This window comes from Hippocampus guttulatus, chromosome 7 (assembly GCF_054856545.1).
Source record: "Hippocampus guttulatus isolate MCC_2025c chromosome 7, RoL_Hgut_1.0, whole genome shotgun sequence".
Classification (NCBI taxonomy): Eukaryota; Metazoa; Chordata; class Actinopteri; order Syngnathiformes; family Syngnathidae; genus Hippocampus; species Hippocampus guttulatus.
This window is the reverse complement of record NC_141267.1, coordinates 14,911,843-14,937,560: the sequence shown is the minus strand read 5'-3', so window position 1 is coordinate 14,937,560 and position 25,718 is coordinate 14,911,843. Positions and strand designations below refer to the sequence as shown.

The 25,718-nt window shown below is 47.1% G+C and overlaps 1 protein-coding gene across 1 annotated transcript; it reads left to right on the top strand.

Moving 5' to 3' along the window:
• The first annotated feature begins 16 nt into the window (after window positions 1-16).
• Window positions 17-25,718, top strand: midn (midnolin). Its single transcript, XM_086115341.1, has 8 exons — window positions 17-414; window positions 1,840-2,071; window positions 4,049-4,136; window positions 4,231-4,293; window positions 14,622-15,155; window positions 15,681-15,804; window positions 15,918-16,241; window positions 21,661-25,718. Exons 1-8 carry the CDS (start codon window positions 342-344, stop codon window positions 21,921-21,923), a joined length of 1,701 nt encoding a protein of 566 aa, XP_085971467.1. The 5' UTR covers window positions 17-341; the 3' UTR covers window positions 21,924-25,718.

Genomic DNA, 25,718 nt, shown 5'->3' with positions numbered 1-25,718 from the left:
TGCGGGTCAAACACTAATTAACCCTGTAAACTATATGTTTTAACATTTTATCATCGCCTCGGAACATTCTTTTGAAGAAATATAACGTAACTTCTTGACTTTTCGGAGACAGGTCTACCTTTAAAAAAAAAGTCACATTAGTGACATCATGTCCGAGAAGAGTCTCCTTAAGAGGCAACTCGCCGACTCACGAACGCTCTTGTGACTGAGAGAGAAGTACCGGTGAGCGGATAGCTCAGAAGCAACGGGCGGGAGCGGTTTTGTGACCACCTTGCGGATATTTCATTTCGTTCATCTTTCTTTTGGGAATTCACAGCTGTTCTGTTGATTTCGCACCTTACATGCCAAAGCTGGGGGAACAAATTGGACCTTTTACTTCCACGCGAAGCTTCGCGGTTCTCGTCACGGTCATCGGTAAGTACCGTACACCTTTTTAATCAACGGCGCATAAAATTCCTGTTCTGTCCCGTCCAAAACATTACAGAGGCCGGTGGTTGTTGTATTGACCTCTAACGACGAATCAATAATAAAGCATATTGTCAAGGGAGTGCCATGCTCATTGTATTGGACGTTATTTACTTCAGCACACGGTTCGTATCGACCGAATGGTGAATGTCAGGCTGTTACTGTAAAACAAAATATGTAATTACCCGCCGGGCTTTGTTAATTAAAACTATAACTGGCATCCAATTTTCGTGCGGTGGCCGTGACCACAATAAAGTATACGAGACTATCCTTTTTAATTTTAAATATAAAATAATAAATATGATTGGGACTCTGTTCATAATTTGAGTAATACGCCATTTCGCACCATTATATGCAATTGTGAAAGAAAACGGAGTCGCCTCCTGGGATTAATTTGAAAGTCTTCTTGTGTGGCCACTGGGGGGAGATCGAGATCTTTTCACGTGAAAGGGGGCTAAACTCCATGTATCATCGAACAATTGTAACAGATCACGCAGATATCGAATATTTTTACCATTTACGTATTCAAATAAATCCTATTTATTTAAAGAATGCTTTGACGGTGCTCATTGTAATCCTTTTACTGCATTTTAGTGTTGCTCACCTCACAGGCAACCAGCTCACATTCATGCATTATGCGAGAAGAGATGTCAGAGTGTAAGGATCGTACAAATCATGCTGCATTTATATACACTATCACTTCAAGGTGAATTCCATTTTATTCGTTTTTTGCATTTCGACATTAGCGTAGAAAATGGATGACTTGTATTGCAAGGTACTGCCTCCAAAAGATGGAGAACTGTATACACGGTCGCTTGAATGAGATGCTGGGAAATGCATTTAAAAAAAGAAATATATTGGTATAAATGTGAAACGCGAGCTCCACATTTCCTTCTTCTTTGCTGTCATTTATTATGAATGGCTTTCAACTCCCTCTCCCTCCACGTGGGTGTACACCTCGCCTCGCGATTGGCTCGTCCCGGGTGAGCTCTTTCGCGATTGGTCCGCCGTGCAGGGGGTTTGGCCTCAAAGCCTACACTGGATCTTTGGGATACTTTTTGTGTGCGCGACGACGTTTATTGTCGCTCATGTTCCGCGGGAGCCTGCGTGGGTACAAGTGAAGCCCAACGTCTCATCGCCGTGTGTCGAAGCTGAATGCGTACTTTTAAAACCGAGCGGAATATACGTGTTTTTGTTTGGCCTGGACCAGCCTGCCCTTTTGTGGTGTTCATTCAGCCATCCATGTAGCGTTTAGCTGTGGGGACACGAAGGCCACGGATCGGCTTCCTCAACGTCCTCCTTCTTTTCTTATTATTTTCCCTCGTCGACTGCATCCACCGCCTGTTCATCTTCCACCTCCCCGCGACCCGACAGGTTATCGGATGGACCAGCATCCCAGCGCCCGGAGCTGCACCAGCCGCGGGGCTTCTTCGTCCTGCGAGGCCGCCCCCGCCGAGCCCTCCATGAACCTCCACATCCACTCCACCACCGGCACCCGCTTCGAGCTCTCACTGCCCCAAGAGGAAACCGTGGACGGGCTGAAGAGGAGGCTCTCGCAGCGGCTCAAAGTACCCAAAGAGAGGCTCGCGTTGCTGCACAAAGAAACGTAAGTCAAACAGTTCCTTTTTGGTTGGTTGATTAAAACATTATTTGGTAGGGAAAGGCCGCCTGGTTTCGTCTGAGGAACTATTGGCTGCAAGGGTGGGAAACCTACAGCTCTTGGGCTTGCCATGCAATTCTCAAATTAAATACAACCTCGGAAGAAGTTACCCTAAAAGCTCAAATGCATGCATTAAATCAACATCGTTCAACGTGCATTTGATCATTGCATCATATTTTACCAAAAAATCTGAGCTCTTCACATCCCTTCCAAAGTGATAGTCCTGCTTCTAAACATCGCTGGCTCAGGTGGAATCCTCATATCAATAACATGATCGTTTTTCAGGCGATGCCATAGACAGTATTTAGATTCAGTCATTAACATTGCATCGTTAAGAAGGGCAACCTATTTTCAACACTTTAGATTGGTCGATAATTTCCTCAAGTAACTAGATTTGTGAAGAAATATGATATTTACCAAATTGTGTCAAAGGAGCTTTCAGCCCAGAGCCAGCCAGCTCCATGCATAAAATTCACACCAGTTTGGCACTGTCAGTCAATTTCAGTGTCGTTTATGGGAGGAACCTTGAGATGAACATGTTGGAAATTACACAGTAAAGTATCAAAAAGCAAAAGCAACCTCTCAATGTCTTAACTATTCCGAGAGGTATTCAGGGAACAATGTGTTTAATTGTCCTCGTTGCAGGGCTGCATTGTGCCCTTTTGACATCGTAGGAGCACCGAGTACATTGCAGTGCAGTCAGACAGCCACAGTCCTAAATGTATCACATCAAATCTGAGCATAAGGGCAGATTGCGCAGGTGTAGCCAATGTTATGGCGATGGTTTCGCAATTCCACGCAGGGGACGCGTGGGTCACTGAGATGATATCGATGGGATGGTGCATTGATTAATTTCTCCCACCTTCTAAACAGGGAGGCCAGAATAAATTGATAATGCTCATGCATATGTGACTCATATAGACGTCAATGTGAGTAACCTAACACAAATCCGATTTTATATCCTTCCATCTGTGATTTAAATTTTTTTTCCTGTGTAATCCCATGTTACATGTCAAGGGTGAGTCATGCTCTTGCGTGTGTCCGTTGCAGTAGAACGTTAGGTTGGGCGTCGCTTTGATGGGAAAAGATAGTGGGTTTTCTCACTCTCTAAGTGACGTGAAACCATAACGCTGCAGTATTAGCAAGTGGCCGAATGAATGAATGATTGAAGGGCAGGTTTAGCGGGGCTTAACAAAAGCGCCGGTGGTTTTATGCAAAAAGTAAGTAGGGAGGGGTGGTGCTTCAGAAGATGCAAACAGTACGTATTGTTTTTCGGCCTCTACCCACTCTTGCCCATTGTAATCACATTACCCTTTAAAACCTGCCTGCCCTCCTACCCCCCCCCCCCTTTTTTTTTTAAATCCCCTCCTGCCCTTGTAACTATAAACCAACTCGCAAGTCGGTGCCGGGGGTCTTTGTTCATCTGCACAGGGTGAGATTTGGGTCACGCTGGCTTTTCACTCAGCTGTCCATTGTAAGCGTCATCGGATCAGTCACGTGCATTGCATCATGTCACGTTTAAAGGAAACCGACCTTTAAAGCAGCGCTAAAAGTTATTTCATCGATCACCAAGCAGGCTTTTTGATCCAAATTCATGTCTTATGTTTATCGTTATTTTATTAACAATACGTGATGTATATTACTATGTTTGGGGAAGTAACCGGCATACTGGTTTCTAAGTTGCGCTGCTCAGTGTGGCATACAACCTCATACGCCGCCAGATATGCACTGCGAGTAATTGTCAGAGCCTCGCTATACTTGAAATTGAAACATGACAGCCAGATCAATACTTTCCCTCCACCCTCGGCTCTTTTGCCAAACTAGTTTTGAAGTCGGCGCGCCCCCGCACAGACGGCTGTGTGTGTGCGAAGAGTGATATTGTCAGCGCAGTCTAATTATCTCATTCCTCCACGAACCCCGCAGCAGACTAAGTTCGGGCAAACTCCAGGATCTTGGCGTCTCCGATGGGAGCAAGTTAACACTCGTACCTACCGTCGAAGCAGGATTAATGGTGAGGAAAGCCTGCCGAACAATCCGCCGTGTGATCAGACTTTATTTATTTATTTTTAAAATGACATATTTGCCTTGTCCCCCACCCCTCACAGTCTCAAGCATCAAGACCCGAGCAATCAGTCATGCAAGCGTTGGAGAGCTTGACCGAAACTCAGGTAAGAAGTCGGCATCGTTATTCGTTGATGGCTTTGTCAACTTGATCTCGGTTGGTTTCCTTTTCGTAGCGAACATCATACGATTGCGGTCTTTTAAGTGATCTGGAGTTTCCCAGACTGGTTGAAGTTGTTATCTCAGTGAACAGCAAATGTATGGCATGATTTATGTCATATGCAATGCATTGCTTTTATACAAACATGTCGCTGGCATCAGGTGGAAGCTCGTACCTCCAAAATCAACACTTTTCTGGAGACCCCAAAAATATTTGTTCCCAAAAATGTTTGTTCAAGCTCTTTAACATTGGACAATAATTTGTAAAAATAACCAACATGTGTAGTCCACGCCAATCGTATAGACCGTAGATTAATGAATTAATATGAAATTTACCAAATTGTGAAATAGGAGGTTCCAGCGACACAAGTGCTCCCGGTTTTACAGTGATGACCTAACACGAATTTGTACGCAGGTCGGAACACATCATAGCCAACCTACACGAATGTAAGGTCATAACACAGTAAATACTTGTATGGGAAAAATGCTTCTAGGCTGTAAATGAAAACACAACCAAATGAAAAACTGCAGTAACCGAGTGTGCCGTGTGACAAAGTTTTTCTCCCGCGACTGTGCAAAAAAGTTAATTGCGTCCCATTTATTACTGTCATATGTCAATAACCTCGTAAAATGAGGACTCCCTATAATACACTTTAACTAATGATAATCACACTCGCCGACCACAAATTTACGACAATGAACATAAATCAAAAAGCTCTTTGCCATAAAATGCTGTAGACGTTACCAGGCTACAAAACGGTGACTGCCCGCACTGAAAGAGGACATTGTGAGTCACACGGTCTCATGCATGTCATCTGTTGACATGCTACCCGTCGTTACGTCACCGCAAACCCGATTCGCTCCTTTGTCACGTTGGTCTCGCTGCCCTGTCAAGACAACTCCACCGCAACGAGAGGAACCGCAACAATCATACCAGAAAGGGAAGGGGCATTGTGTGAAAGCATAGTTTGCCGTCTGTGTTAGTATTGTGTCTGTGTTTGTGACAACGGGTAGCTTTGTCGGTCCGGCTATGCAGTAGAGAGCGGATGAGCCTCTAACGCACAAAGCCTCTTTCGTTTGTCTTAATCTACGCCTCTTAAGCAAGCCCAGCGAGCGTCATGCGTTCCGATATAACATGGAGCAACACCCTCCTGTCTCCTGGTAACATATGCGGTTTATATATGTGGAAGCGTCAGCCCATCTGCCTCTGCAGTGATGCTTTCATGTGACGCTCCCAATGCGCAAGCAAGTTTCAAACAAGTGCGCCGGGGCCGCGCTCGCTCATAAACCCCCCCCGAGTGCTGGATTGTCAGATGAACGCCAGCAAGTTGCGCGGCGGTGGGCCACGACACGTCGTACCTGATGCAAAACCGCTCCTCCGGATTCCACCGAAATGTTCGTACGCCTTTTAGGCCGCGTCAGCGTGTGACTCAACCTCCGCTATCGAAAGCAACAGCTAAGGCGCCGGGGCGGCGAGGCTAAACACGCACATCGACAACCGCGCGGCATACAAAGCGCACTCAGCGACTTCCTTTCGCAGCGTTGTGTAACTGTGTGGTGATTTCAAAACCAGAGTCGACGTTGGTTCTTACTGAGCAGTTTATTAGTGAAACTGCAAATCTGCGTTTCGGAGTCTCAAACTTTTGCATTTTGATCGGACTTTGCTCCCTGATGTGAACTTTGTTGGCCGTGGTGAGCGTGTGAACTTGTAGCAGCGAAGAAGCCACTGACATTATGTGTGTAGGTGTGTGTCAGTAGACGGGTGCTTTCGCTTAAGAACAGCGGTGGGTTGCCTATCTTTGCATCTTTACTGTCAGGTCATGCATCAACTTAGAATGTTGGTCGCCTTTGTCTTTATTGCCGGGTGTGTCGCTTTCTCAGGAATTTCTTATGCTACATTATTGCTGTGCTCAATCACGATTGCCAAACGAATAACAATAGCGCAGTCCTGCGTCATGGCGGTCAGTCTGATAGCAAGGGTTAAAGGTTACAATGAAGGCATTTGGCTGCTTTGTGAGGTTTCCCCCCGAAAGAAATTGATTTCTCTTTATAATTCATGAAGCAGAACGGGACGATATAGATCCCGGCGAGATTTGATTGGAAAATACAAAACACCAAAGCCTTCTCTCATTCGACCCCTACTCCCTCTTCCCCTTTAATGCCGGGCCTATCAAAAATCAATCAATGCACTTAGCTCTTAAAAGTGTCTGACACGATAACTGATACGACCACACACCCCAAAAATAGCCTCGGGGAAATGTGTTCATGCGTTTGGCAGAGTTGGGATTGGGAGAGGGGCGGGGGCGGGGGGTTAGCTGTGGTGTAGCCTGAGACGCTAACCTCTGAACCCTCCCAGATCTCGCATATCTCACTTGTGTTGTGTAGTAAATCCACATTTTTACGCGACAAAGGGCGAAGACAGGATGTCGGCTTTTCATTTGTCGTCTCTCATTCAAATTTCTTCTTATTCCCTTTCACATTTGCGCTCGCGTTCTCATTCTCCTCCACATTAACTTGCTCGCGCGTGTACACATTTTTGTCATACCAGAACTAGAACTAGTTCCTGCTTTGGTGCCCTAAGAATCATGGAAAATTGAGTCCTGTTTTGGCCATGTGACTTGAATGTACTATCGACTTCATTTCGAGAAATAGCAGCGGTCTCGCGAGAGATCCGTCCAATGTTATCTGGAAATATATGAAACTTCAATTTGATTTGATATCATTGTAAAATGCCTGGAAGTAAACGGCTCTTCTGTATGTGTGAAAATACTGTTTATACCGTTGCGTTTGTGTGCGCGCGCTTATAAACTCAAGAATTTAACGGAATAATGATAATAGAATACAAGCCCGGCTGTTATTGAAATGGGTTTTGTCGTTCTCCCAAGCAGCTATCCATTCAACGCACACTCCGCCTCGTTTTGACCGCGATGACAAGGACAATCCTTCCCCGCCTTGGCGTCTTGCTCTTGCCACCTCACTAGAGACTCTCTGCATGACATCTCAGTGGCCACCGCCTTCCTGACAGCCCGTCAAACCACAACACCCTTCAACGCTTCAGTGTTTACGTCTTACATATGCACATCCCGGAAGAACAGCAGCGGGCAAAGGATCGATTTAAGAGGATTTCCGCTCCTATTCGGAGACTCGGGAGATGCCTCTGAGGAAAATGAAAGATGTGCGCCGAAAGCAGCATCTTTGCAAATTTTGGGCATTTGTTGGCGGCCACGTCCTCTTTGCAACTATTGATCTTGGCGTTTGAAAGAAAGAAGGATTATGTGTCCTTTCTCAGCACACGAGGGGACTATTTGCTCATTGATGCACATTGATGTTGAGTAAAACCCAACCAGGCAGGGAGGCAGGCATCATCCTTACCCTCCCCACCCCCCGGTTGCCCTTCCCCCTCATGCAACCACCTCTTTGTTCATGTCTTAAAGCACCAAAACCCGACCAACTGACAAACCCTTCAAGGCGTCACAACGATTGAGATTTTAAAGGTGGGTTCTTCAACCCCGCGCGCGCACGCGCTCGGCTTTCATTTGCTCGCATCCAGACGGACCTCACCACCTTCCCCGATCAATGCCTCGGCCTCGGCATGGGCCGCAAATTGACAAATTTCCCCTTGAATGCTAACAGATTGCTTTGGGAGGAGGCCGTGTTTTGCCATCCCCACGGAGGACGGTTACATAGCTGACCCACTTTACCCCCCCCCCCCCCCACCCCCGCGCACCGACATACACACTTGCTCTCCTCGCGCACTTCCTCTTCTTCAGGCAGCGGCGGCTCACGCTCATTTGCCATCGGGCCTGGGAGCAGCGTGATGCAAACAAGTGTGATGTGAAAGTCTGAAGAGGCACTTTTGGGGTCGCGTTCACCTCATTTCGTTTGCTTTGCCTCCTATGAAAGGTCAAATCGGAAACTCCGTAAATTATGCTCCAAAACAGGAATGAACTCACCGTGTGTGGGGATCTGAGTATTGTGCATATTATTACATTTCCTTGCAAGGGCTCAATATGTTTCCCTTTCCAGTCTTGCACCTTATCGGGATGATAGTTGATCAGCTGCATTAACACCACTGGAAATCATTAAAATTGGATTTTAGGATGTAGACGTGCCAGGCCAACTGAAGAATGACTCAATATCTTGGTCAATCACATTTCAAATTGCAACCATTTGAAATGCGGGGCTTTTTTGTTCATGCGTGCATCTTAAAGGGGTTCTTTTCTCTCTCTAGAATGTTAATTTGCCCCTTTTATGTTACCAAAACATGTGAATTAAAAATTGAGATAAAAGACAATGCTCCAATAATGGCAAGGCCCCTTCGAGCCGACAAGCATGAAAAAGGCGTTAATAAGATGATCACACAGCCTTTTTGCACCTGTGTAATCTCCCTTTGTGATGTATCAATGCACAGCAGGAGAAAGGGGGAAGGGGATGGGCATTGTGGGTAGTCAAGGTGTGTTTGCAGGGGATTTCATTCTTTGTGCATTGGCCGGCATCCATTTTTAATGGATTTGCTTCGGCTCACGGCGGCAAGAACAATTTCTCCATCTGTATGAGTCGTGACCGGCGTTGTTTTCGTACTCCCCCTGGAGACGCGGAGCTTTTGTGATTCAAGGAGCAGACGTCGTGACCGGTCGGGCTGCCGAGTGGGCGGACGGAAACAGGAAAATCGTACACGTAATGGCCACAACCGTGTCTAATGAGGTCAATTAGATTGTAATGTCAAAGGACTTGGGCAAATCACGAGCTATTTACAAAATAAATAAAAATAAATGGAAAGACTATTTTCTCAGCATTTGAAGGTCAACCTAAAATCGGATTAGGAAATGTTTGTGGAGTGTTCAGTCTGGGAATGCGTGTCTTTCAAAACCGTATTGGCCTCATGCAGTGCTGTCGAAGCAGTTGGTCTTAGTCATTACTTACCAACATTTGTATTCCGATAAAATTCATCCATAAGACTGTTTTGCCACCGCGATTGCCCATGGGTATTCATATTTTCAGTCACGATGTTTTGCCAAATGTCGTCATCTGTCCAGTCAGTGTCCATGATATCTTCCAGTACACGTATCAGTTCTTACTGGCTTGTTGTGATGTAAACGTAGCCTCCATCTGTCATAACCGTGCCGCCCAATAAGATCCAGTCTTCTCATATTGAGGCTGCTCTAGTTTCTGCTTGGCTTGAGCCGTGACCACAAGCGGTGGCTTGAGTGGGAACTTAATTTCATCGTTATGAATGCTATTTCCTGCCCATCTCTGTTTCATTTCAGGGAGTATTACTCATGCCAGTTCTCCTAATGGGGTCTTTGAAGAGCCCCCTGGCTGCTTTCAGGATTTAGGGCATGATGCAAGTCATTGATTCCCCCCTCCCCCACCCACTCTTCATTTAGAAGCGCATTATTGCGTCTTTAGCTGGTACGTGTCTGCACAAAGACTGTCAATAGCGCCCTGGTGCGATCAAACCATCTCAGTCGATAGGCAGGTTAATAAAAATGACTTTGACAGGTGAGCAGCTTCATCCGAACCAGAATATGGCTGCAGGAGACGACTCGGCCCCTCCTCGTCTCTCCGCCCTCCAAGCCTCTATCCTCTTTTCTCCAGCACAAAGCTGCTCAGTTGTTCATGAATGTCAGCTAGGCGCTGCCAGCTCCCTCCATCTTCTTTCCGCACCCCCCCCCCCCCACCTTCCTTATCTCCACTTGCCGTACTTCGCTTAGTGTGCAAAGGAAGAACGACTGCAAATGAGTTCCTTGAACCACAGGGACCCCAATAAACAAAACTGTCAACCAGAGATGTCGAAAGAAAGAAAAAAAAAACGAGGGAAGGAGCCAGAGGCACATCCTCACTGAATATTTCATCACCCACCACCACTGCAACCACCACCACCCACCTCCACCAATACTCCCTGACACCCTGCCCCCACCGCCCGCATCCGCCACATCCCCCGCCCCATTTCTCGCCATCGCCATCTTCTCACAACCCCTCCTCCTTCTCTCACTGCCCCTTCCTTATCATGCTCTTCCCACATCCCCGCATGGCAACCACAGCCTCCCGCGAAACAAAATGGCACCGCCTGAATCCGACAACACCGCGGTATTTCGAGAGAGAGCACGACTTCTTCATTAACACCACCCAGCTCGGGCTCATCACGCGTGTGCCATCTTCGGCTAATACACACCTTGCTCTTCCCTTTTGCATACCACGCAGGCTCTGCACGTGAAAGGGAACAATGCGAGGGTGGCTCCAAGTGAGGCCCCTCCGCTCTGCTTTTTCTTGAGTCTCTCATCACAAACCACTACAGAAGTTGCTTTTGTAAAGCTTTGGAATTCAAGTGTGCTGCGAGGAGCACCGGTGGGGCGAAATGAAGGTTGCACAGAGGAGGAGGAAGAGGAGGAAGAAGAGGCGGAGGGTTTCATACATGCCTCGAAGCCTCTCTTTTGTTTGCCTGTGATGTTCCAAAAGCGCTGTCCTGACGTCAATGCTAGCCAGCCGCATTGGGTCTCTCTTGGCCGGGCTCCTGAGAGCAGACAGGCATGTTTGGACTGGAGCTGAGCTGCTATAGCCGAGACCTCTGGGAATCATTCACTAGCCAGCTCGACAGCACTCGAAAGCTCCTCCCCCCCAACCTCCCGCCTCATCTCCGTACGGCACATACACACTTAACAGACACCCTCCCCTTGTTTCCCCCTCACAGTCTCTGGCCGTTTGGAAGGGGCTTGTTGCTACACGATTGTTCTCGCCAATGTGGCCGCTGGCGAGCAGACTGTGCTTTATCACCCCCCCCCCCCCCCCCCCCCCCCACTCCCTATCTCTCAGGAATCGGGGCCCCATTTCAGGTGTTCCACTCGGCATCCCCTTGACACACACACACGCAATCCACCCCCCCCCCCCCCAACCCGGATCATCAAGATGCTGTGCGTGCGTGTTTGTCTGAATTGCACACCTGAAGATGTGCTTCGACTCTCTTTTGTTTGTCATTGGTTAAAATTATAATCGTTAAAATGTGCTCTGTTATTTATGAGTGAGCTGATTTTGCCGAAGAAGAGGTTGCGGCGGTGCAAGCACGTACTTTGAATGACTTGAGACCCTTTTGTGAGCCAGACGTGGCGGCTTGCAAACGTTTTTAGCTAGGAAACGCAAGTGTGAGCGACCAAATTGGCTGTATGAGTCAGCAGTGACAAAAAATAGTCACTGTAAGAGGTAAAAAAGAAAAATACTCAGCGGCAATTTTGAAGACCCCTTGATTTAATATTGGGCACTCGGTCTGTTGAATACATACAAATATAATTTTAGGAGGAACAAGGGCGCCTACGGAATTTAGACCATAATTTCAGTTATACGGCCAACTAAAAATTCCTTTGTGGCAACTGGAAAACCGTGTTTGGGCGGCTATTAATATTTGGTGAAATGTTCAGACTTTTTAAAGTATGTATATAATACTCACCGAAAAGGAGTATTCAAAAGATAATTTTGGATGCTTAAAGTAACCAACAGTGTTTCTTTTGAAAGCAAGATCACTAACGATTGGCCTGCCATGCATTTTATAAAATTTCCTTAGACATTTACTTGGCAGTTGTTGACTGAACACAGCACGTACAAAATACAGACCTGGAATTTCTTCCGGTTTCAAGAGAACACAATGTACCAATGTCTTACATCCAATTCAACGCTGATCTGATGAGAACTCACGGAATGATAATTGTCGAAACGATTTGGCTTCGATCTGGATGGAACCTGGATAACTTCAATCTGGATGTCAAGTGTGGTTTCTCACTTTTGAAAATTTCAAGGGGACATTAGCGGAACAATGATTTAAAAAAAAATCCTGCTTGAGCCTAGTTATGTACAACAAATGATTATGCTGTACATGGAGGTACAGTCATCTGTTTTCTTATGTGACGCTATTTTATGATGACATGAAGTGAGTGACTTCTCACAGAGGGTTCCACACCATCTTCCAACCTTCCTTTAGCCAAACTAAAACTTGACTGCCCCCCACCCCCGACCCTCCCCACCCTTCCCAGGTCTTATGTAATTTACTTTGTGTTTTTGGGCCAGCCAAACTCATTCTCTTAACAGCTGCCATTCAGAGACCACACACACACACACACGCGCGCGCGTGCACACCCACACCCACACCCACTTCTGGGATTGCACTTTCCCATGCAGCGCCCAACCCTGCTTTCACACCCAGCCTCAGGCCTGCTGGGTTTGTCGTTTTACCACAACGGTGTCATCTTAGTGGGTGTGGACTGTATCAATAAGACCCTGCCAGGCCGCGTTTACACTCCCAAAGTGCTGAGTTTCTATTTATCCCAAAGCCTCCCTTGTATGCTGATTGTAATCAACCTTCCTTGTACTTAACGTTGAGAAATGGGGCCGTTAGCTCATCCTTGTCCTTTCACCTGCCTTTCCCTTTAAAAAAATTTTTGTTGTTGTTGTCGCGCACCAATGTCAATACCAACGTCCAAAGGTCACCCTAGCAATATGGGGAGGCGACGGTTGATAGTGAAATAAATAAGCAGTTCTGAAGAGAGAGGAGCGGTTGAGGGCAGAGCCTGCTGATTCACAGGGTGAACCATCGGCCAACATCTCAGGAGCACGCCCCAAAATCTTGACAGATTGACGTATCTGCTCTTTTTTTTTTTTCTTTCTAAGCCTCTTTTACACACCTCAGAATTGACGCATCGGAGCCGTATCAGAAGAGCCAGCATTTATCTGCTTCTGCTTTTCATGCACAGTCAAACCAAGAAAGATGTCGCAATTGCGGGTGGTTTCTTGCAGGGAATCGGTTAATTACATGACATCAGTATCAGGTGTTGAACTTCACACTCTCATTCCACCTTTCTGAAAATTGACCGTTTTGACTTTATTGACCGCAATCTGTGCTCATGCCGTTTATGCAACACAGATACTTGGTAGGAAAGAAAGACTTGGCTAGTTTCAGATTTTGAGGACTTCATACTCCTCTCCGCTTATGTTGCCTCTACATTCTCACCCATTTTCCTGTTTTCCTGCTTACACCCTCCCTCCCTTATTATCGTACCAACCCTCCCTCTGGTGAGTCAAAGTTTGTGGGCAGTTGCTGATGTTGAACCTTATTGGACAGACACATCATTATGCATTTGCGACTGTTAAGGTTTGCTCGGAAAGCTTTGTGCCCTCTGAGTGACTCTCAGAATAAAACACAGTCGCATCCACGCATGGTTTCAGCAAAAAGATGCAGCAAAGTCACATGAACGCAGAGCCCAGCACAACTTAAGTCTTGTTGTTTCATGCGAATCCTCTAGCCAAATTATGACAAGTCGGCTGTGTCTGTGTGGAATTCTTGTGTGTCCATCCGGGCTCCGAGTGGGTCAGTGAATCCCCTTCTACACACACACACACACACACACACACACACATTTGGCCTCCGTTGCTGTTGTGAGTGCTCCAAAAATGGGCATCCCTTCCAAATCCGCCACAGACAATTGTTCATTCTATGCGTGCGATGCGAGTGGGGTGTATTTCCTGGATGTAGGACTGATTTTTCAGGCCCTAAGCCAGAGAGAAGGGTGGCTTTTGTCCCAGCACTGAATGACACTGCTGACTAAGAACGGGCCCAAGGGCAGTGGGAGGCGAGTGAGAGTGGGCTCTGTTTGTGTGTTTTCGAACAGTCGGCCTCATCCAGCAGATGTAAATAGCCAAGTGTTACTGAATGGTGATTGATTGCGGGATTGGGCGAATGTGGTGCGTCTGTGTCTCCGTCAGAGTGGGGAGCTCAAAGCTCTGTTGTTTGTGCTTCAACGGTTGTCCACTGTTCATTGACAGAAGAGGAAGTGGACGCGCAGGGGAGCTTCTCGCTTTTTTTTTTTTTTGACTGCAACAGTTCTCTCTTGACTCTCCTAATAAGGCTGTATTCATCACAGTCAGGTTGTTTGGGAAGAGGCATTCTAGTGATGATTAACTTGAGGAAAAAGGGCAAGGGACAAGGATGAGTCCATTACAATTTGGCAGACTCCCTTTGAACTGACTCGTTTAGTGGAGCGGCATAATTACGAGCAATTGGACAACCATCACTACAGAGTTTCTGTAGAGCGGATGGACAACCAACGAGTATCAGGTTCTGGGTGGGGTTGTTATGGGTCTAAATATGTCTGTCTCCTTACATTTTTGGCCTTCCCTAATGACAAGTGAAGCTTTTTGCACTGTTTTTCTTGTTGTTCAGTCCATAATTCTGCAGCTAACTGGCTCATTGCCCATGTATTGAAAACAAATCGTTTTTTCTTTCCATCTACAGGTCAGCGACTTCCTCTCTGGCCGCTCCCCCCTCACGCTGGCGCTCCGTGTGGGCGATCACATGATGTTCGTCCAGCTCCAGCTGGCAGCACAGCAGTCGGGCGGTCCGCAGCTCCAGCACAGGCACCTTATCACCAGGGGCAACTCGGATGCCACAGTGGGCCAGTCCACAGGACAGCCTTGTATCCCTCAACCGCACTCTCATCTCCCTCATCATCCGCACAACCCCAACTTGCCTCAGCCAGGCCCCTCCACATCCTCTTCCACGAGCACCTCAACTTTCCCTCTTCCCCCCACACACCAACAGTCCCTGACCCCCATGTACCACCAGTCCCCATCGTCCGTTCCTCACTGCAGCCCGGCCACCCCTGCCCCTCCCGCTCGCTCTCCTCGCACGTCACATGTTCCCGGGAGTCTCTTCCGGTCTCCTCCCCATCACCTGCGAGACCACCACCACTACCACCAGCCTTCCTCAGGCCAGGCCAGCCACAACATGGGCCAGGCCAGCCCTGTAGCCCCTGTTTTGTGCCCTGAGGTAAGCCTGCAACTCATCTTATTGCTGTCAGTAACGTAGCCACCGCAGTCTGAAGTTTGTTTTGCGCCTGTAAGAATTGCTTTTCATCACAGTTACCTGACCAAAACACCCCAAAAGCTCTACAGCACTGCTGGGGGAATGCTGTTTCCCTGCGCTAGATATCCAGATCTGGTTTGGAGTAACTAAACTCCCAGCGGTTTGACTTTCACTCTCGGATATCCAATTAGTTGCCGAAGTTGCTAAATTTGGCCTTTGCGGTAACTTAACTCATTCACTCCCAAAGACGTTTTTAAACGTCTTTTCAGACTTGGTCCAGAACTGGCTGGTACTGAATGAGTTAATGCCTTGTCATTTTGTGGTGCGTAGTCTGAACCACAGATCCTATTGCTTTTTACGTACATTTCTAGTCGTGTGTTGATCATGACATAAATATCACTTAGCATTGGCTACTCCAAATCTTTTTTTTCCACAAAACTGTTTTACACATGAAGATAGACTCACCCTGCTCACATTTTCTTGTTGCAGGCCAGCTGCAGCACCAACAGCCCCAGTAGTGGCACGAGTTCATCAGCGCGCTCCCGTAAACCTGGCGCCATCATTGAGAGCTTTGTGAACCACGCTCCTGGAGTCTTTTCAGGGACCTTTTCAGGTGAGATTTATTCATGCTCTGAGCAATAAACATGCACGCTCTCCACTTGAGTGTGCCAGCGGCGCTATATTTAGAAACATGTGCTGCAATACTCTTGTCTCCTCTCTTCTCAGGCACTTTGCACCCTAACTGCCAGGACAGCAATGGGCGCCCCAGGCGAGATATCGGTACCATCCTTCAGATTCTCAACGACCTCCTAAGCGCCACACGCCATTACCAGGGCATGCCGCCTTCCCTCACCCAGCTCCGCTACCAAACCCAGTGCGGCACACCCAGCTCGCCGTCCCCGTCGCCGCCTCCCTCTCCCCCAGTCGTCGGCGCAACGGGACTCTCAGCCAAAGCTACCTCGGTGCCCGCCGGCAACCCTAGCAGCCCTCCGCCGACCCTTCATCCGTTGGTGCAGTGCCAGAGCCAGATCCGCATGTGCAAGCCCCCTGGTGAGTGACTGCACATGAAAGCGTGACACGGAATCACAGGCGCACAAACAGGCGCATTAATTCACTGCGCATCCTTTTGAAGCACTCATGACACAGATGTTCCTGCTGCTGCCTTGAAAGAATGTGTGTTCATTTCCAGTTCATTTTCTTGATCAGCAGCTTTTTTTTTTTGCCTCGATAACATGTCAAAGACAAAGTAGAATTTTTTAAACCTAGACAGTTGGTGTAGCCTTTGATAAAATATGGAGGATAAGAGGTTACTTCGCTAAGAAATCCGATCCAATGCAAGCCTCTTGAGACTTTTTCAGTTAGGTATCACTTGTCACACAGCAAGTTGGCTCTATTTTACTGCACCGAGGAGATAGGTTTACCCCTTCCACCCCAGGCAAAGCTATGCTTAGAGTAGATTAGGCTTCGGCTGCTTTAAGACAACAGAGATGGGTGCAGGTCAGGACTAGTATGGACCGAACATCGGACATACCCATGCCCAAGGGCAGGGCCTAGTGCAGGTGCTGTAGTTCAGATGACGCTCTTTCAAAAGCACCTTTCCGGCCGGAGAAAGCAGATTTGGAGTGTCAGACAGATGTCCAGCACAGATAACATTGAGCTAGTGTTGTAAGGTTCCATGAAGAGAAAACAGCATTGTCTTGTGGGGGCCTCCTTATCTCCTGTCGGGGAAATGGGAATTTGGTGAAGTAGTCCGCTGGGTTCGGTCCTGAGACGCAGTGAATCTTGTTTCATGTTTTGCTTTTGCGTGAGCAGAATAGAGCTTCAGTTTTAGCAGCTGACTGACTGTGAATGTACAGTCAGTCCAGCATCGCCTGTATCAACCCCAATGCCCTCGCAAGTGTCCAGTGAACAGTTGGAAAAACACAGGCTTATTTTCCTAACTTAGGGAAGACCTTTCCCTCACTGCCTCCACCCCTCCCCTCTTGTCCTGTCTGTACATCTGCACTCCACAGCCCACGCAGTGCCCCCCACGCCCCCCATTCGCCGTCCAAAAACAGTCTCGCCTGTAAAATCCATCTGTCCATCTTCCTGCTATTCAGCCTCCCCTGCATTCGTTTTCCCCGCCTGTGTTGTGCATCAATACTGTACGTTCATTTGGCCTTTAAATAGATTTATTCTGAACTTCAGCAGCGGGGTGGTTGTTAAAACCACAACACTAAACTGTCAGTCTTTGTCCGGGTGTTAAATCCTGTCCATTAGCCAGCCAACTGCCCACAAATTGACCGGTGGCTTCCAGCGGAGGAAAAACAAAAAGAATGAGTGAAAGAAAAGCTTGTCTCCTTCCCCTGTTTTGACTTTACAGTCCTCGCCCCGACTTCCTGCTCACCATCGAAACTTCTGGGAACTGATATGAATGGGAAACCGGCTGAATCAAACCCAGTGCGGCTCACCGATACAATGAACCCTGGTCTCTTTGTGGCCGCTTGCATCCTGTTCCGCCTGGCGTCCGACGGAAGCCAATGTTTTAGCATGCTCAGGCGGCCTTATCTGCCGGCACCTGACGGATGACTTACTGGACTTAACACTACGGCTTAACTCGACTTCACAGTGGCCCGCCTTCATTCAGCTGCAGGACTAACCAGTCTGTGGCGTCCGCCTCAGTATGTGTACACGCTTAAACTCGAGACAGCCTCTTGAAAATGTCACATAGCTGGGTTGCCTCCAGAGAGCCTTTACCCTTTTCCACTGCAAGTTCATGTGCTGGGAGGATAAGACAAGCGTGAATAAAAGAGCTTGACGTGCTCGGCCTCAAACGCCCGGTTAAAAAGTTTGCTTTCGTGGCTCCGGTGAAAGGAGTTGCTGAGTTTGAAGATTTTTGTTTCAGCTCAGGACTCACAGCCTGGCAGGCTGATTGTTAGATAAATTCCATAACTGGGGAGGGTGGACCTCCCTCCGGCCCCCCTGTCCAGCCAAAGCCATTGTGTTGGGGCCAAGGACAGGGGCTGCATACAGGGCACCGGGCTGAGCCATTGTGGAGTAGATTTCCCACTGCAGCTGCCTTAGTTCAACATAGGCCCACAGAATAGAGCTGAAAGCTCCTGCGCCACCCCCGGGGCCCCCCTTCCGGATCTCTTCACCCCCACTTCTCCCCTTTAGATTTGTCAGGTCATGTTAGCGTCCCGGGGAAGCCAGACAAGAAGGGCGGGAGAGGAAAAATCCCGAGATCTCTGCCTCTCTGCGTTTAAGATCCGACCGGCTTGAACCGATTCCGCCGCACCCGTTATCCGTCGCTAAGACGCTGCTCGCACGTGCGGCGGCGGCTCAGCGGCCGGTGACGCAGTACAACGCGGCGCTATCGACCGAAAAGCCAATCAAGTACATCAGGTGCCCTTTCATTGTCGTCAGAGAAGAAGGGATAAAGTGTAAAAAGTCGTTCAAGAGCGTGCGTCACGACAGGGACGCTTAGCGGCCTTTCACTTGCTGCCACAACATTCATATTTGGTGGACAAGGACTTACCTGGAATGATGGACAATTTACAGACATGATAGCTCTTACTGTCAGTTCAAATGAATGCAGCTTTGTTTGGTCTCGTCAACCAAACCAAATCAAACCAGTACGTCGAAGCTTTTCTGCTCTCAAGCAGAACAGCTCAATTTTTACAGAACAGTAAATCAGCCTGATCCGGCCTGCAGACAGCAACTTCGTACTCCCCTCGGTGTAACCTGCCAAGAATTTCCACAAAAGAAGCGGACACTGTAAAACAAAGGACAACAGCGATGGAGGGCATCCAACATTTCTGTTCCCCGAGTGACTGCGCTCTGCCCACCAATCGACAAACTGCAGCCTTGCTCCACCCTATCGATGGAGGGTACGGAATGGTGTCCGGGTACCGGACAACTTCTGACACTGAAAGACAAAGACCTTATTGAACTCCCTTGTCTTAAATGGACGAGCACTTAGCAAATAGTGTGTTCGTTTTCCCTTTGTCTTTTCTGTGCGAGATCGTGTGTCATGTTAAAGCAAAGAGCTTCTAACACCGCCACAAATAAATCTTCGCAACATTAGCTCTATAAGAGAAACTTCAATTTTTTTTGTGTCCTGTTGACGGTACCCCATCTTTTCTTTTACCCCTACCCTGCGCCTCCTCCCTCTGCCGGCCCTCTCCCTATCTCAGCCTTTGGTCTTGTTTCTGGGCTGGGCTTCTGTCGAAGCACGAGGGGACAAAATGGAATTGTTTGTCTCTCCCATTCGCTTCCTACTTCTCTTTGGGCCCTCCAGGGTTATTGTGCTCACGTCAAAGCTCTACAGTCAGGCTCTGAGCCAGCCAGCATGAATGCGCACGCCTGTGTGCGCGTGCGTGCGTGTGCGCGTGCGTGCGTGTGTGTGTGTGTGTGTGTGTGTGTGTGTGCGCGTGTGTCTTAGCCAGCCCTAATAATAGACCCACTGTCATAAACATAGACTGGAGATCCCTGTGGCCAGCTGTGTCCGGCCCAGCCGCCCAGGGCTCCGGTAGTGATGCTGATGAATGGTCTCTCTCTCTCTCTCTCACTCTCTTTCTCACACACACACACACACACACACACACACACACACACACACACACACACACACACACACACACACACACACACACACACACACAAAGCCTGCAAGCAAACGCACAATCACACTCATTTTGATGGTGCTCCAAGCACATTCTCAAACCTCTTGCCAAGCCAAAGGCCGTAGACCTCCTACAGCATCATCAAACTGCCTTTCATACTGTTTGTTGTTTTCACGACTGCTTTTTGGAAAGTAGAATTGAAAGTGCTTGCCATGCTTTTCACGCAAGTGGGAACCAGGAGGACCGGAGAGGGAATGAAAACCGTGGTCCAATGTTTTAGGGCGTGAGTGTACGGGGGTCCAATATATTTGAGGAAACCTGTTTTCATCCTCGAAATTGATGGAAGTTAATGGAGCTAGGCTGGAGGAACATCGGTTTGAATCGAGGAGCCCTCCTGCTCTTTTCCTTCGAGATGTAATATTAACATCCTTGCTGATCTTCAACATCCAATGCCAGCAAATTTCCTCTTCACAGTGGCTCGTATTTACAGAGGCGGAGGAAAAACGCTCACGGGGAGGCAAATGAAGCCCACGCGGGGTCCACAATTCATTCCGATGGAGGTTAGAATCGATTGGAAAAACTGCCACCAACGGCTGATCCTTTACCCTCCGCCCTCCATCCACGCTCTGCCCCTTGGGGAGGAATTCCTGAACCCTCCCCTCTCAGTGCCCTTCCTCACACTGCCCCAACTAGCAGCCTGGGGAGGCAAAGGGGGGGGACCAGGGTAGAGATGAAGAGGGAGGTGGCGTGATGGGGAGGAGGTGGGGGCTCTGGGTCAATGAGCTGAGAGTAGGAAGCCATAAAGGAAGAAAAAAAACTGAAGAAAAACCCAATCTCCCTTTCTCTCTCTCACAGAGTACAATTTCCATTCGCTTGCATTTTCTATTGAAAGCCAATAGCGTTGTCCTGAGCCTGAGATGGATGGCTGCACTAGAGCTAAGGTTTAATCAATAGGTCTTTTTAATTTGCCATCGATTCACGTTAAAAGCTACTGCGGCTGTTGCTCTCTGTGTGTGCGTGAGCGCGTGCGTCCGTGCGCGGGAATATGTGATGCCGGATCGCAGCCACAGCTAGGCGATGGGCCGCCCCGCTTTGCTTTATCGACATGGGAGCCCGTTATTTCATTATTTAATTCCCAGACAGACACTAATGGAACTGACTAATAGATTGTGGTTACATGCACCTTCCTTGCGAGCCCTGTATACAGTGTGTGTGCGTGTGTGTGTATCACACGCACACAAAGAATGTGAGTGGCTTTTTCTGTTTACTTATTCGGGATGTAACGATATAGCACCGGTAGGATTTGATTTTCAATTTTCAGTTCCCGATTTTTATTTTATTTTTTTTTGGAATCCTTTTTTAAATTTTTTTTTTTTTTTTTTTAATGAATGACTCCTTTTATAACCAAAATACATTTTTATTCTGACATCTGCATTTTGTCCTTGTAACAAATTCCCTTTTTGTAATTTCACAAAAACTGCAAAACTCCAAAAACTTGAAAGTGAATTTATCATTTGGACTCTTTCACGATATTTTTGTCTTATCAGTGTTTGGGTAGTGCTTGAACTAAACATGAAAATAAATACATGTGCAGTAGGTTTGTTACCATTACAAACCCTTTTGGGATCAACATTTTTAGATCGATTTTTTTTCTCTTTTCCTTTTTGGTTTAAAATTTGGGTTCTTAAATGCACTGTGCACCCAACTGCGGAACACTAACAACCCATTCTTCCCCCAGGAACAAGAATGGGCAACCAGACTTGACTAGAAACCAAAATCCTATCTTGCTATGGATGTTTTTGTTGAGTATTTCAAGGATGTGTGCGTTTTCTTGGCTAACTTTGTCTTGTTCTCTCCCGACCCAGGTGACCGAGTCCGGCAGACGGAGAACCGCGCCACGCGCTGCAAGGTGGAGCGTCTGCAGCTGCTGATGCAGCAGAAGCGCCTGCGCCGGAAGGCCCGGCGGGACCAGCGGGGCCCCTACCACTGGCTGCCCAACCGCAAGGCGGGCCGCAGCAACAGCAACAGCAGCGTGTCCAGCGAGGGCTCCCTGGACCTGGACTTTGACGACTCCGTGTGGAAGCCCGACGTCAAGGCCGACTTGAAGTCCGAGTTCGTCATGGCCTGAGAGGAGGAAGGACGCGCCGAGCAAAGTTTGGGGGGGGGGGGGGTTGTCACTGGCAACTTGATAGGAAAGACCCTTCCTTGCAGACTTTGGTCCCATCATACTTTGCAGCAACATGACTTTGTCTGATGCTTGGATTTGGACTCAAGATGAAACCTGGACTTTGAGCAAAGTAGAATTCCGTGAGTGGTGGTGGTATTTTATTTTATTTTTTCTTAACGTTTTCATGTGTGCGTGTGATATGGCGCACTCTGGACAGTGACTAAGAGCGCCAAGTGGACTTCCCCAACAGGACACAAGCACCAGATGCCTCAGTGTTCTCTCCCATACCCCCCCCCCCCTCCCCACTCCCCCAAATGGCAAAGCTGCCGAACTCTTTGGAATATTGCGACGGGCATTGATCACTGATCTCCAAACTCACTCGAGCAGTCCGCTTCTGACCTGTTACAGGCTGGTTCAATGTCTTGTTTTGTCCTTTTTTTGTTTGTTTGTTTTTTGACATACTATTTTATAAAGCAGAAAAGAAGATGTAGCATTGTTCACAAAGCATTCAGGTTTTCACAGAACAGTTCAAAATGGTGATTTGCACAGGATCTTTGATTTCTAACAAGTGTGCAGAAATAATATGGAAGTATTGATATCAACCTCAGTGATCGGAGTGGTAAAAGGATGAACAGAAAATGCTTTAGATGGGGGGATTTTTAAAATCTTTACAAAAGCAAATGATGACATTTAATAAGAAAAAACAAAACAAATCTATTTTCTATTTCTATTCCTATCTTGCTGTTTTCCAAAAACAGCGGCCCTTCGTGGCTTTGTGGTTGACTACCAATAAACATCCATTCAGTCGTTCATTCATTTTTGTGGTTCATGGCGTTATAAGGACACGCAACTCGCAACCCAAGTAGACTGTGTACATAAACGTGGCGATTGGCAAAGTTTTATTCGGGTGTATGTTACTCGTCCCCCACCCCCTCTGTTCTCCCAAGTTTTGGCTTAGGATTTCCCCAACCCTCACAACCATATGGAGTCGTCCTCACAATTCTGTTTTTATTGGCAAAGTGTGGGGGGGAAAGTGTGATCGGTGTGTTACCTAGTGCCTCCACCGGGACATCCATGAACATATCACAGTTTTGCTGCTACACACTTGACAAAAAAAAAAAAAAAAGCAAAAAAAAAAGTGTCAGGAAGGGTTTTTGTGCATGCGGATGACGTGGTGATGAAATGGAACAAGAAGAGCTGAGGTGGCGGTCCACATGCATGAATTTCTGAATTTTAAAAAAAAGTGCTGCTGTTGTTAAGGTTTTTGTAATTTTTACTTGTGCGTGTTTGGGGGAGATTAAAAAAAAAAAGACATCCTATGAAAGTATTAACAACAAACCAGAACAGATGAAGTTAAGTGTGCCCTCCACTGAACATTCCTGTTATGTGACAATGAAGTTGGAGCCAATTCCCTCCCCCACAACACCCCAAACGAAAAACTTTGAAGCCCCCCCCAATCCCCCTTTCACGCCAGGAGATCGAGGATCATGTACGGACGCACTCGCGGAGACTCGAGGAACCAGCGGAACGTTTTCCACGCAACTTTGTCCGAACTATCGAGCGCCCTGCCACGATTGCACTCCAAAGAGCTTGCAGTGAGAGATTACCATTTTTTGGGGGGGGGGGGGGGGGTGAACCTCATCTTTTTGTTAAGTGGCCTTACCTTTCACTAAGAAATTGGGGACAACGGGACGGGAATGTTTATTTGCTGATTGTTTTGAAACAATCAATTTGTCATCACGGCACCACTTTCACAACACCCTTTTACAAGAGCCCTCGTGTATCCGCCGCCTTTCTGTGTTGCTTTTCCTTTTAAATGACGCGGAATGGGGGTACAAAGTCAGACCCAGCCATTTTGCGCTTTTTGATGTCCCAGAAGTAATAACAGCAGAACAGCACCTGTGTAGCCCATTTTACCCTGCATGTAAAAATCTGTGTTTTCCCGCCTCTTTCTGTATGAAAGGCACAGATGCGGAAAAGGGGTGCAAAGCCGAATTTACCACAAAGGAGCTAGCATCTGCCTGTAAAAGTGTTTTCCCGCCCTCTTTCAGTGTCACCGCTGTGTAGAAATATGATTGACAAGGAATGAGGGAACAATGTCTGACCCGGCAATTTTTCCATGTTTGGAGGTAGTATCAGACCTTGGACTGCGCCATTTTGCACTGCATGTAAAAGCTGGTATTGTTTGACCTCCTTTTCTGTGTCGCTTTAGTGCGAAAACATTACCAACACGGAATGTGGGGACAAAGTCAATTTGACAAGATTTCCTTTTTCTCAGGTGATCTCGCCACACAAAAGCTGAATTTTTCCACCTTTCCATGTCAACTGTTGTGCATAAACGTAACCACATTAGAAAGTGGATTTGGCAGTTTGCTACCTTATTGGAGCTATTGTCTGTGGCAGCGGCAACATTGAATCGGCGGACAAAGTACTAAAGTGATAGTGGTCCACTGTCTGAGGGAGTATCAGCCTGAAAAAGCTGATATTTTCCAGTCTTCTTTTCCATGTCACTGTTAAGTAACTAACATGGAATTGTCCCCTGTAGCCATTTTTCCAACGTGTGCAGATTTTGTAATTTTATTCTGTTAAAATGCACCGACGTGGAATAAGTTGACTCCATAATTTTCCACCTTTTCAGAGTAAAATCCACCCCCCCCCCCACTCCTTCCTTGTCGGTGTTGTGTTTAACTCTTTCAGGAACAGAGGTTACTGCAGTGGACAGCTTATCATTTTTGCTGCATGAAAGGGTTAAAATCTAATTAGGGGACAACATAAATAATCAATGTTCCACATATGGGGGTAGTTTGAAATACGGCACTGATCTGTTCTGCCTTTGCTGGGCTCTGTGTAAAAGTCATGGCGGATAAATGCCGGGCCATTTTGCAAGGTCCCCCAAGGACTCGGGTCATGCGTTGTTTTGTGTTCTCTAGCTGGTGGAGTCTCTATTATGTCAAGGCTTCTGTGCCTTAAAATTTTGCCCTTGCAGTGCCGATGAAAGTTCGTTTTCACATCGTCATTCCGACTTCACGTCCCTGGGGGGGAAAGAAAGGAAAAAAAAGAGGCTAAATTTGAACTGTTGGCACAAAAGAGCCAGAAAGGTCCTGTGAGGACCACATGCACTTCCTTTTTCCTTGGATCCATCATTACCAAAAGGACAGTTCAACCACCCGTCCCTCCACTCCCTTGTCAAATTCTATTTATTTTCCCTTTGTATATGTATGAACTATACTCTGTGTGTGTGCCTCACTTCTGTGTGAAATTGAAAAAGATGACAAAAAAAATGACAGAGCATTACAGAGGGATTAAAAAATAATAATTACGTCGATGAAATTCCAGATCACAACAGTTTCAGTTGCCTGTTCTTACTTGTAGCCAACGATTGAAATTAAATAAGATTCAAGACTACAATTTACAATGTTCTAGCTCTAGACCGGTGTAGCACATGCGTGACTGTATTAATTTATGAAACCAAAATGGTTACTGTGAATTACGTATTTCTTTGTGCATTTTTTAAGTGGGGGGTGGGGTGGGGCAGGGGGGGACAAGGCAGCGGCTCTTGCTCATGTCTGGATTTTTTTTTTCTGTTGATGGAAATATAATGGAAACAACCCACGTTTCTCCAAAAAAAAAAGAAAAAATGAAAATATATATGAATATATTTTTTTTCTTAAGCAATACATTTCAGTGTGACTTGTGATAGAACATTTTCTTTTTTAGGTAATAAATAAATAAATAAAAGCCAAAATGAGAATACAA

Coding starts and splice junctions, on each gene's coding strand:
- midn (XM_086115341.1), top strand. CDS start 342: ATGCCAAAGCTGGGGGAACAAATTGGACCTTTTACTTCCACGCGAAGC. Junction 415..1,839: donor GGTTCTCGTCACGGTCATCG/GTAAGTACCGTA, acceptor GCGACCCGACAG/GTTATCGGATGGACCAGCAT. Junction 4,294..14,621: donor AGAGCTTGACCGAAACTCAG/GTAAGAAGTCGG, acceptor TTCCATCTACAG/GTCAGCGACTTCCTCTCTGG.